Source organism: Xenopus laevis, chromosome 3S, assembly GCF_017654675.1.
Source record: "Xenopus laevis strain J_2021 chromosome 3S, Xenopus_laevis_v10.1, whole genome shotgun sequence".
Classification (NCBI taxonomy): Eukaryota; Metazoa; Chordata; class Amphibia; order Anura; family Pipidae; genus Xenopus; species Xenopus laevis.
In genome coordinates, this window is record NC_054376.1 from 2,161,858 (window position 1) to 2,174,614 (window position 12,757).

The window sequence follows — 12,757 nt, forward strand, 5'->3', positions numbered from 1 at the left end:
TCGCCCTTAATCGCTGGCCATGCCAAGGTATTAAAGACACAACATCAGAATTACAGATCTTAATCCCTTTTTAATCCTCTTTTACTATGAAGTGCAAGCGAGTGGCAGTTACTGTAGAGCAGCCTCAGCATGAGGCTTCCCATTGAGCAACGGAACATAATCACCTTTAGAAGTCATTTGAGTGGGTGAACTTGTCCCCACTGTGGCTCAGATTGAAGGAGGAGGGAGTGGAGTCATGAAGTCAGAACCAGTAGTGCAGGTAATAAAATATGCTGCTTTCTCGCCATTGCACTTACATGTAACTATAAAGAGAGTGTTAGTTGGATATTGAATGTAGTGGGATGTTGTAGGGTGCTGTGTTACAGGGGCATAAAGAGCCACAAATAGTCTCATTGGCAGTGATTGGGGGGGCCCAGTCCAGACTCCCCTCGATACAGTGATATTTAATCAGCCTCGGCCCAAGCCGACAGTTGGTACATTTCCAAGTACAAAGGCTTTGGCTCTGCCTCACTCTGTATCCAGTGTTTCCAAGTAAATTCATCTGCCGCTGTTAATTTCTTTGTGATAATTGTAAATGAGGATTTTATTGGCCCATTATCTCCCACGAAATCCCTTCCTGCACTGCTGTACATGAATAACGCATCTGCCTCCCTCTGTGATTCTCTCTTCTTTTATCAGCATTGAATGGTGCACAATGGTTTTCTACAATGTAACAGTTTAGGCAAAGAGCATTTGGTTTTCAGGGGATTCTGGGAGTTGTAGTAGAGGCAGACACTGTAATAAGCATTGTTTCCTGCCCATAACTACTTGCATTGGGCTGATAGATTTCTATAGCAAGTTGTCTGTTACCCCAATGTTTCTATATATCTGTAACCTTGTTATGAGCTAAGGGGGCCCAGTCTGAAGGCCAGTTAGGGGGAGATTTGGGGTGAGTGTTTATTTGTACCCTGGGTACCCCTGGAACTTTAGCAGGGTGACACCCCAATGTTTCTATATATCTGTAACTTGTTATGAGCTAAGGGGCCCAGTCTGAAGGTCAGTTAGGGGAGATTTGAGGTGAGTGCTTATTTGTACCCTGGTACCCCTGGAACTATAGCAGGGTGACACCCCAATGTTTCTATATATCTGTAACCTTGTTATGAGCTAAGGGGCCCAGTCTGAAGGTCAGTTAGGGGGAGATTTGGGGTGAGTATTTATTTGTACCCTGGGTACCCCTGGAACTATAGCTGGGTGACACCCCAATGTTTCTATATATCTGTAACCTTGTTATGAGCTAAGGGGGCCCAGTCTGAAGGTCAGTTAGGGGGAGATTAGGGGTGAGTGTTTATTTGTACCCTGGTTACCCCTGGAACTATAGCAGGGTGCCTGTTACCCCAATGTTTCTATATATCTGTAACCTTGTTATGAGCTAAGGGGCCCAGTCTGAAGGTCAGTTAGGGGGAGATTTGGGGTGAGTGCTTATTGTACCCTGGGTACCCCTGGAACATATAGCAGGTGACACCCCATGTTTCTATATATCTGTAACCTTGTTATGAGCTAAGGGGGCCCAGTCTGAAGGTCAGTTAGGGGGAGATTTGGGGTGAGTATTTATTTGTACCCTGGGTACCCCTGGAACTATAGCAGGGTGACTGTTACCCCAATGTTTCTGTATTTTTACTGAATGATGATGATTAGATACAGTTGCAATACTGTTACAATATCTAATACACATTTTGTTTGATGTAGTTACAGTCCCATCTCTGGCTGACGAGTGATTGTGACTCAGACGATACGATGTTCCCAATAATCTTTTGCCAGAATAACAGGGATTACGTTTTAATTCTGAATGTTTTGTGATTAAATGATTCAAAAAAAATCAGACTGACCTGAATGATTTGTCCTTAATTGGTGCATTTAATCCTGAAACGTTTATTAAATCTAAAGGGATATAAACCCACAAATAACATTTTACCAGATGAAAGGAATCATAAGGCTAAACAAAATTAAGGAAAAAATTGTAATTCAAAAATATTTGAATTGCAATTTCTATTGATGTGATTTCGATTATAGTCTGGCCCTTTTTCTCTGCCCTGGTGGTTCTGACTTTTAAAACAAATAGCGGAAGGCAGCTCATTAACAGACCTGGAAAGAAGCTCCTCCCCCTGTAAGATGCCACAAGGATGTTGTAGCCACACCCACTGCATGAGTCACTGACTCCAGAGCCAAAACACATTTTCCTTATGGTATTCCGAATTGACGTGACTGATCTGTGATATAAAAGGAACACAGAAGGAGTTAACCTGTCCTTTTCCCATTATTAATCCATGGTATTTCATGAGCTGCTCATGACAAGGAGACATATGGGAGCTTTATTCCCTGGCACAGCTCTGGATTCTAATTAGGGGGGCACATCAAATAGTATTTTCTTTAAAGGACCGAGACTGTTGGAATAACCAAGATCCCTTCCACCACCCACAGGGACCAATAAGCCAATGCCTAGTGATGCCAGTACCAGACATTTTTATTTCAAAGTTGCTGGAAGTGGTGGAGTGAAAGGGGTTGTTCACCTTTAAATTAACTGTTAGTATGATGTAGAGAGGGATATTCTGTGACAATTTGCAATTGGTTTTCATTTTTTATTATTTATTGGTTTTGAGTTATTTAACTTTTTATTCAGCAGCTCTACAGTTTGTAATTGCAGCCATCTGGTTGCTAGGGTCCAAATAAGGGAATCAATATGGCACCTCCCTCCTCCCATATGTATATAATACAAATATACAGAGAAGGGAATGTTCTGGGCACACAATAAGCTATACCCTCATACTGTACTGTCTAAGGAATCAATATGCACCTCCTCCTTCTCATATGTATAAATACAAATATCCAGAGAAGGGAATGTTCTGAGTTCGGCACAAAAAGCTATACCTCATACTGTACTGCTAAGGGAATCAATATGGCACCTCCTCCTCCCATATGTATAAACTACAAATATACAGAGAAGGAAGTTTCTGGGCACACAAAAGCTATACCCTCATACTGTTACTGTCTAAGGGAATCAATATGGCACCACCTCCTCCCATATGTATAAATACAAATATACAGAGAAGGAATGTTCTGGGCACACAATAAGCTATACCCTTCATACCTGTACTGTCTAAGGGAATTCAATATGGCACCTCCCTGCCTCCCATATGTATTAAATACAAATTACAGAGAAGGAATGTTCTGGGCACACAACTAAGCTATACCCTCATACTGTACTGTCTAAGCGGAATCAATATGGCACCACTCCTCGCCATATGTGATAAATACAAATATACAGAGAAGGAAATGTTCGGCGCACACAATAAAGCTATAACCCTCATACTGTACGTCTAAGGGAATCAATATGCACCTCCCTCCTCCCATATGTATAAATACAAATATACAGAGAAGGAATGTTCTGGGCACACAATAAGCTATACCCTCATACTGTATACTGTCTAAGGGAATCATATGGCACCACCTCCTCCCATATGTATAAATACAAATATACAGAGAAGGAATGTTCTGGGCACACAATAAGTATACCTCATACTGTACTGTCTAAGGGAATCAATATGGCACCTCCTCCTCCCATATGTATAAATACAAATATACAGAGAAGGAATGTTCTGGGCACAGTATAAAAGTATCTTTTTTCCTCTGTAGTGATGGATATTTGTTCCAATCTGCAATCAATCTTTATTTCTGTGCCACAGACTTAATTAGAGGCAGTAGAACGCTGCTCCTGTGGTTTATTAGCAAATTACTGTCAGAGGGAGATGCTGCTGCTGAGATTATTCTGCAAGTAAATAATGACCAAAAAAAACCATCAAATTGAAAGAATGGTATTAAAAGCCCCAATCCTTGAGTTGCATCTGCACGCAGTGAATCAGTCAGACGAGGAGCTACGGCTGATATATTCTCATTTAGGTACATATTGCAGGGCTGTATATAGATCAGTGCAGTCTGCAGCATGCTACTTGTCAAATAGTCATAGTTTCACAGGGGTATTTACTTTATAGAGCTCAGTTACAGATTTAAGTGTACCTTGCTCTTATATCAGGGGTTTATTCACTATATAGGCACCCGAGGGATCACACCCCTCTCATTGGCTACAACTATGACATTCTGACTCTCTCATTGGCTAAAATCAGAGAGCGCATTTCCATACAAAGTTTCTTCTCTAATGAGCAGCAAATGAAATGTTTCCCATAAAACCTTAAATCAAATTACGCTTTTTTTTTTACTCATTAACTACAGATTTATAGATATTAAAAAGGAATTAGCATATTTAATTGAGCAGCGCATGTTCATTCGTTCCTGGGGAGCCCAAATGCCTCAAAATTTCGTAATCGTACAAAACGGTCGCTGCAAAGGGCGTTGGGGGTTCAGAGTCCATCCTCAGGCCCAGGTGTAGGGGGGAATACGTTGTATCAGACAATGGATTTGCATTAAAACTACCCCTGTTTAATTCATGGAGCCCACTGCCACTTCCCATGAATCGTGCCGCCAGTTTGTTAAAGGGCCAGCGCACGTGTGAATTCTCTGTTCAGACTGGACCCAAGTGGCACTCGTCGCTCTGCAGTTTCATTTGTGGTTCAGGCTTAATGGAATTTTGCCTTTTAAAAGTCGGTTGCGGGGGTCTCAGAGTATCAGAATCAGATGTTCTGGGTGGGAATCCCCCGCATGGAATTGGCAGCAGCAAGAGGAGCGGCGGCGAGAAGGGGATATGCTACAATGTTTTTTGTTTTGTATGTTATACAAATCCCTTTCCCTGTGACTAATTCAAGGATTCTCAACACCCTGATTCACCCCAAGACATGACAAGCCCCCCCATATTCCATATTAACTCCTGCCCAATCTTCTGCGGAATCAGGTCCCTTAAATAAGGACCATTGGAATCTAAACCTGGAGGAGCCCAGGAAGCTTATGTGAGACAGAGGAAACAAAACTACTGATCAGTCTCTAAAATAATCTCCAATAAAACAACACTTTATTTTCGTGGAAAGAAAGTGACCTTCTTAAAGGGGAGATGAAGATGTAGAATTGCTTTGCCCTATTATTAATCGAGTCTATAGGGGGGAGAGGGGGCACCTGCCGAATATAGGACAAGCGCCAGTGATCTAATGGGCCTTTATTTTTAGTATTGTGCACAAGATAAATGGTGGGATAGAAAACTGCAGATATAAGTGGGAATCAGGGTGGAGATGACAAGCGGAGCAAGAAGTGGGTCACATGAAACAAATGGGGCGTTAGATGGATGAGCAGTAACCGCAGGGCATGATGGGAAATTCCAGAAGCGCTCTTTGGGTTCATAAAGAGGGACCGGACCTAGGGAGGTGGAACAGTTCTGTGATCAAAGTTGGGGTGGCTTTAAGATGTGATAGATAGTGATGAGTGAATTTTTTCGCCAGGCACAAAAAAGTCGCCAAGACAAGATTGTCACCAAGAGAAAAAAAAAAGTCACCATAAGAGAAAAATGCCCATTGACTTTAATGAATTTGAGACAAAAAAGTCGCCATAAGAAAAAACACCCACTGACTTTAATACATTGGTCAGCGGTGATTTTAAGAATATCTTTATTTCCCCAACACTCCTCCTAACGCGTTTCGTGTGGCATGCCTATGATTACGTGGGTTGCCACACGAAACGCGTTAGGAGGAGTGTTGGGGAAATAAAGATATTCTTAAAATCACCGCTGACCAATGTATTAAAGTCAGTGGGTGTTTTTTCTTATGGCGACTTTTTTGTCCAAATTCATTAAAGCCAATGGGCATTTGCACCTGGACCACCAGTAACAGGTTGAGCGATTGTATGAATTAGAGGTTGACTTTCTTTTGAAAATTATTAACATGTATTTATATAGCGCCAACGTATTGTGTAGCACTGTAAATATATACATTTAATACATTGGGACAAAAAAGTGGCCGAGACAAAAAAGTCGCCATAAGAAAAAACAACCACTGACTTTAATGCATTGGGACAAAAAAGTGGGCGAGAAAAAATTGTTGCACGTAAAAAAAAATGTTGCCGCCTATTGACGTCAATGCAGTTCGTAATGTTTTTTGTGGTTTCCCGAATTCTTCGGGGAAGCGAAACAGCACAGATTCACTGATCACTAGTGACAGCGCCACCTGCTGGTGAGTTTCTGACCAGTCTGACCAGCAAGTAGTCAAGGAAGTTGTCAGGAGAAAGAAAGAGGCTGATGTTCTTCTGCTTAGGAAAGATGTGAGAAAGGTTTCTAATTTTATTCCTAAGCAGAAGAACATCAGCCTCTTTCTTTCTCCTGACAACTTCCTTGACTACTTGCTGGTCAGACTGGTCAGAAACTGACCAGCAGGTGGCGCTGTTGGAACAAAATTCATTCATATTAACAGCACATGTATCCCTTAATATCTTGGAATAAAAAGAAAAGAAATAATGAATGTAAATGACAAAAATGCTTAGAATAACACTCTCATCGATTTTACATTCACTTGTTTTAAAGGTTTACTTATCCTTTAATGAAGTCTCTTTCTCTTATCATTAATGAGACTGAATGGTATAATTAAACCCAATTTAGTATCAGGTACAATTACCTACAATCATCTTCAATTACCCACATGGCAGACAGGATCCAATTCCAAAGGATAATGAAGGTGACGGTCTCCCAGAATCCCAGGTTTTTATATCTGTGAGTGGTGGAGAATGCGTAAGGAGGGGGATGGGAGGGACATCCCAAATAATTCACTCCAATATTTCTAATTTGGTGGGTGATGCGTCAGAGCTGATAGCACCGTCATTGATTTGGTATGTCAAGTATATGCAAGTATCCATAAACCCAGGCTGTAGAGGTGACCCAGCTGTGCCATAAAGTTTTTGGACCCAAAAATACTGTTGGCTTTGCCTTGTTTTCTCAAGGGCACTTAAAATGTAAGCACCTTAAGCTGAGCTTCCAACTTCGGAAAGCGCAGGCGACTTTTCATTATAGCGGATGGGCAGTTCGGGGAGATTGTCGCCCAGAAGAAGCGATTAGTCTCCAGGCGACAAAATCTCCCCGAATCTCATGTGAACTAACCCTTAGAGTGGAGGAACCATGAGAGATCGGGTAGATGAAACCAACCGTGACAATTACACAGAAGAGATGGTTTTTACTTGGATTTCTTTGGCATCAAAAATGTTGACATATTCCAAATTCTGCCAACTGGCATTTTATAGGGATGTAATGAAGGTTATATTCACTTAAGGCCCGGATTTCCAAAATCGACAGAATTCAGAATCCCACGCGGCGTAACACTTGGGTTTATTTGTTTAAGGTTTTCATTAGAAACAGACTCCTGGCTGAGGAACATGGTGGAAACAACGTGCAACCTGATATGAGAGCTCTCAGCAGAACAGAGTGGGTGGGAATGGAGCTTAGTCAGGTAGGGAAAGGGTTCAGTCTTAAAGGGCCAGTAAATACAGCATCAATCTATCTGGGTTTTGCAGCTTGCTCTAATTTTATATTTGAATGAACCTTGACTAGAAGTAGATGCAGTAGATGTAGTAGAGACGGACTTAAACTTCTTGGACACAGCTAAAGCTGATAACAGTATGGTAAGTGGTAGGACAAGGTGAACACAATGAAGACAGTAGGGTAAGATGGAGAGAGTAGAAGAAGATGGAGACAGTAGGGCAAGATGGAGAAAGTAGAAGAAGATGGAGACAGTAGGGCAAGATGGAGACAGTAGGGCAAGATGGAGACAGTAGGACAAGATGGAGACAGTAGGGCAAGATGGAGACAGTAGGACAAGATGGAGACAGTAGGGCAAGATGGAGACAGTAGGGCAAGATGGAGACAGTAGGGCAAGATGGAGACAGTAGGACAAGATGGAGACAGTAAGGTAAGATGGAGACAGTAGGACAAGATGAAGACAGTAGAACAGGATGGAGACAGTAGGGCAGGACGGAGACAATAAGGCAAGATGGAGACAATAAAGCAAGATGGAGACATTAGGGGAAGATGGAGACAGTAGGAAAAGGAAAGAAAGGAGGACAAGGTAACAATAGGACATGAAGATTAAAGAGCAAGATACAGACAGTAGGGCAAGAAGTCTAGAGGGCTAGATGGAGAAAGTAGACAGTAGCAAAGGATGGATACAGTACAATTAGGTTAATTAGGGCAAGATGGAAACTTTAGGACAAGGTGTAGTCAGTAGTAGTAATAGGACACGGAGGCACTAGGACAAAGCAGATAAATTAGGGCAAGATCGAAACATTAAGAAAAGATGGAGTCAGCAGAACAAGATGGAGACAGTAGGACATGGTTTAGATAGTAGGACACGATGGAGACAGTAGGACATGGAGACAGTAGGACAATATGGAGACAGTAGGACATGGAGACAGTAGGACAAGATGGAGAGAGTAGGATAAGACAGACAGTAAGACATGGAGGCAATAGGACAAGATGAAGACAGTAGGACATGGAGGCAATGGAACAAGATGGAGACAGTAGGGCAAGATGGAGACAGTAGGATAAGACAGACAGTAAGACATGGAGGCAATAGGACAAGATGAAGACAGTAGGACATGGAGGCAATGGAACAAGATGGAGACAGTAGGGCAAGCTGGAGACAGTAGGACAATATGGAGACAGTAGGACATGGAGGCAATGGAACAAGATGGAGACAGTAGGGCAAGATGGAGACAGTAGGATAAGACAGACAGTAAGACATGGAGGCAATAGGACAAGATGGAGACAGTAGGGCATGGAGGTAATGAAACAAGATGGAGACAGTAGGTTATTACAGACAGAAGGGATAGGACAATATGGAGATAGTAGGGCATGGAGGCAATGGAACAAGATGGAGACAGTAGGATAATACAGAAATGGAGGCAATAGGACAAGACTGAGATAGGCAGTAGAACAAAGTGAAGGCAGTAGGGCAAGATGGAAACATTGTGACAAGCTTTAGGCAGTAGGAAAGGCAGAGAAAATCGGCTAAGATGAAGACAGTAGAACAAGATAGGGATGCCAATGCTTTTCACTTTGCTTTTGCTTACGGCCGGGCAGCTTCTAGTGTGGCACTACATGGATATAAGCTGCAGGTTCTACTTGCTTCAGGAGATCAGTGTAAAGATGTGATGTCTATCTTGAGATGGTGTTGAGCACCCCAGGGCTTTCAAGGACCGATGAGATGGTGACTGACTGCTCTCTCATCTGATACGGAAAATTGCTCGAGTTGGAAACATAATCTGCAGATATCAGAACCACATAATGGCTTTTCTGAAAGGAAACTGAGTGGCAATGAGAGGCTCGGGCTACTGATGCTTCCTGCTCGGTGTTAACCCTCAGTGACCATGGGCCAAGCCAACATTAAACATTTTACGCCATCAGATATCTAATCAAAGGACGAGAAAAGTACAATTCACTGTAGGTTGCAAACTTGATAGGGACCCCCAGCAAATATAGTTGCTTAGTAATTACTCCAGGTTGGCACTCTACTACACATTATATTCAAATTCATCCTCCTGTTGCCACTTTATATGGCTCTATGGTCTGCATCTTCCTCTGTTGTAGCATCTTGCCCTACACTCTCCATCTTGCTTTATAGTCTCGAATTGTCCTACTGTCTCCATCTTGCCCTACACTCTCCATCTTGCCCTACAGTCTCCATCTTGCCCTACACTCTCCATCTTGCTTTATAGTCTCGAATTGTCCTACTGTCTCCATCTTGCCCTACTATCCTTGTACTATTGCCCCATCTTGTTCTCGTCTCCATCGTATACTACAAGGTCCATCTTGTCTTGCAGTCACCATCTTGCCCTACTGTCTCCACCTTAACCTAATGTATCAGTCCTGTCCCACTGCCAACATTTTGCCCAACTTTATATATCATGCTGTACTGTCTCCATCTTGGCCAACTTTATCTATCCTGCTCTACTGTCTCCACATTGTAGTAGTCTCCATCTTGCCCTACTCTCTCCATCTTTCCTTACTGTCTCCATCTTGCCCTAAAGTCTCCATGTTGCCCTACAGTCTCCATCATGTCCTACTGTCTCCATCTTGCCCTACTCTCTCCATCTTTCCTTACTGTCTCCATCTTTCCCTACAGTCTCCATCTTTCCCTACTGTCTCCAACTTGTCCTACTGTCTCCATCATGCCCTACAGTCTCCATCGTGCCCTACAGTCTCCATCTTGCCCTACGGTCTCCATCTTGCCCTACGGTCTCCATCTTGTCCTACTGTCTCCATCTTGTCCTACTGTCTCCATTTTGGCCAACTTTATCCATCCTGCTCTACTGTCTCCATCTTGCCCACCTGTCTCCATCTTGCTCTACTGTCTCCGTCTACTACTTCATCTACTGTCTCCATCCTGCTCTATCATTTAATCTTGGGCCCATTTACAACATTCTGTTTATCTATAACTCATTTGCTGCCAGCGCACAGCCCAGCACCCCTGTTTGCACCCCTAAAGTCAGCTCTGTGCATCATGAACTTGTCATCTCTGAACTCACATGATGCCCGGGACACATCCATGGAGAGACAAAGGGAATGAAGTTCATAGTGGCTGTTCCCTGATTGACAGACAAACAGACAAATTAAATGATTTTACTGAAACAATAGTTTATCACAGCAATGAACCTGCCAATGTGACAGTAATAAAATTCAGCTTTTCTTTATGTTCTTATTTAATCCTCGTAAACTTCTCACTGACGTCCATTGTTCCACCGACACTCACATTATTAAATCAACCGCTTATTTGTTGTGTGAAACATGATGGTGAGGGCCGGGGGCTAATAAAGACAAAAACACCTTAACCTTCACCTGATCTTTCTGTCTGCTACACTCAATACACCAGTTCCACCCCATGTAATAATAATATGAATATCTGTGCCTATATATTATACACTTACATTATGTGCATATATGATATGGGGGTGACAGGGGAAAGATGGGGAGCTGTGCCTATATATTATACACTTACATTATGTGCATATATGATATGGGGGTGACAGGGGAAAGATGGGGAGCTGTGCCTATATATTATACACTTACATTATGTGCATATATGATATGGGGGTGACAGGGGAAAGATGGGGAGCTGTGCCTATATATTATACACTTACATTATGTGCATATATGATATGGGGGTGACAGGGGAAAGATGGGGGGCTGTGCCTATATATTATACACTTACATTATGTGCATATATGATATGGGGGTGACAGGGGAAAGGTGGGGGGCTTTGCCTATATATTATACACTTACATTATGTGCATATATGATATAGGGGTGACAGAGGAAAGATGGGGGGCTGTGCCTATATATTATACACTTACATTATGTGCATATATGATATGGGGGTGACAGAGGAAAGATGGGGGGCTGTGTCTATATATTATACACTTACATTATGTGCATATATGATATGGGGGTGACAGGGGAAAGATGGGGGGCTGTGCCTATATATTATACACTTACATTATGTGCATATATGATATGGGGGTGACAGGGGAAAGATGGGGGGCTATGCCTATATATTATACACTTACATTATGTGCATATATGATATGGGGGTGACAGAGGAAAGATGGGGGGCTGTGCCTATATATTATACACTTACATTATGTGCATATATGATATTCTATGGGTTTTTTTGCAGATAACTCTCTAATGGACAGAAGCTAAAGGATGACAGGCTGGGCTTACAACTCCCTCAATGTGCTGATCTTTCTGCTTTTGGTGATCTCTTCAAAAGGTAAAATTTCTTGCTTTGGGCAGAGCGACTCCTCATGCGGCGCAGACGTCTCAGACACAGACACAGATTTACATTAAATTAACTACAGGAGAGCAACGTGTAATCACTTTAAAATGCCATTGCGGTCAGAGTTAGAAGTGTTCATTTAAACCAGATTTTGTGTAACTGAGAGAAAAAATATTTTGTTTATTCTTTTCTATTATCTGGTTGTGACTCCTGAAACAATGTAGCAAGAAGCAAGAATTAAATCTGGAAGGGATTTGACTTCTGCTACATTGTTTCAAATTCTGTTTTATACAGATAACTAGAATCTTACCTATTTCAGCATAGCTATTCCTCTGTACTAAGCACAATTCAGCAGGAACAGTCCCTAAGTTTGCTCATAGTCTGTACAGAGAGATCCCATAAAACTATGGCAGCATAGGTATTCCCTGTACTAAGCACAATTCAGCAGGAACAGCCCCTAAGTTTGCTCATAGTCTGTACAGAGAGATCCCATAAAACTATGGTACATAGGTATTCCCTGTACTAAGCACAATTCAGCAGGAACAGCCCCTAAGTTTGCTCATAGTCTGTACAGAGAGATCCCATAAAACTATGGCACATAGGTATTCCCTGTACTAAGCACAATTCAGCAGGAACAGTCCCCTAAGTTTGCTCATAGTCTGTACAGAGAGATCCCATAAAACTATGGCAGCATAGGTATTCCCTGTACTAAGCACAATTCAGCAGGAACAGTCCCCTAAGTTTGCTCATAGTCTGTACAGAGAGATCCCATAAAACTATGGCAGCATAGGTATTCCCTGTACTAAGCACAATTCAGCAGGAACAGTCCCTAAGTTTGCTCATAGTCTGTACAGAGAGATCCCATAAAACTATGGTACATAGGTATTCCCCTGTACTAAGCACAATTCAGCAGGAACAGTCCCTAAGTTTGCTCATAGTCTGTACAGAGAGATCCCATAAAACTATGGTACATAGGTATTCCCTGTACTAAGCACAATTCAGCAGGAACAGCCCCTAAGTTTGCTCAT

General features: G+C 42.2%; 1 protein-coding gene across 4 annotated transcripts in view; it reads left to right on the forward strand.

The window, feature by feature from the left end:
- Positions 1-12,757, forward strand: part of LOC108712245 (protein shisa-like-1) — a 34,793-nt gene that overhangs the window by 11,016 nt on the left and 11,020 nt on the right. For 3 of the 4 annotated variants that reach the window (XM_041587852.1, XM_041587851.1, XM_041587854.1), the window contains one exon: positions 11,628-11,723. In XM_041587852.1, the coding sequence (XP_041443786.1) occupies positions 11,657-11,723 (67 nt within the window). In that variant the 5' untranslated portion in view covers positions 11,628-11,656. Of the gene's footprint in view, positions 1-127; positions 260-11,627; positions 11,724-12,757 lie in introns of those variants that run through there. The other variant, XM_041587853.1, reaches the window with a different exon arrangement.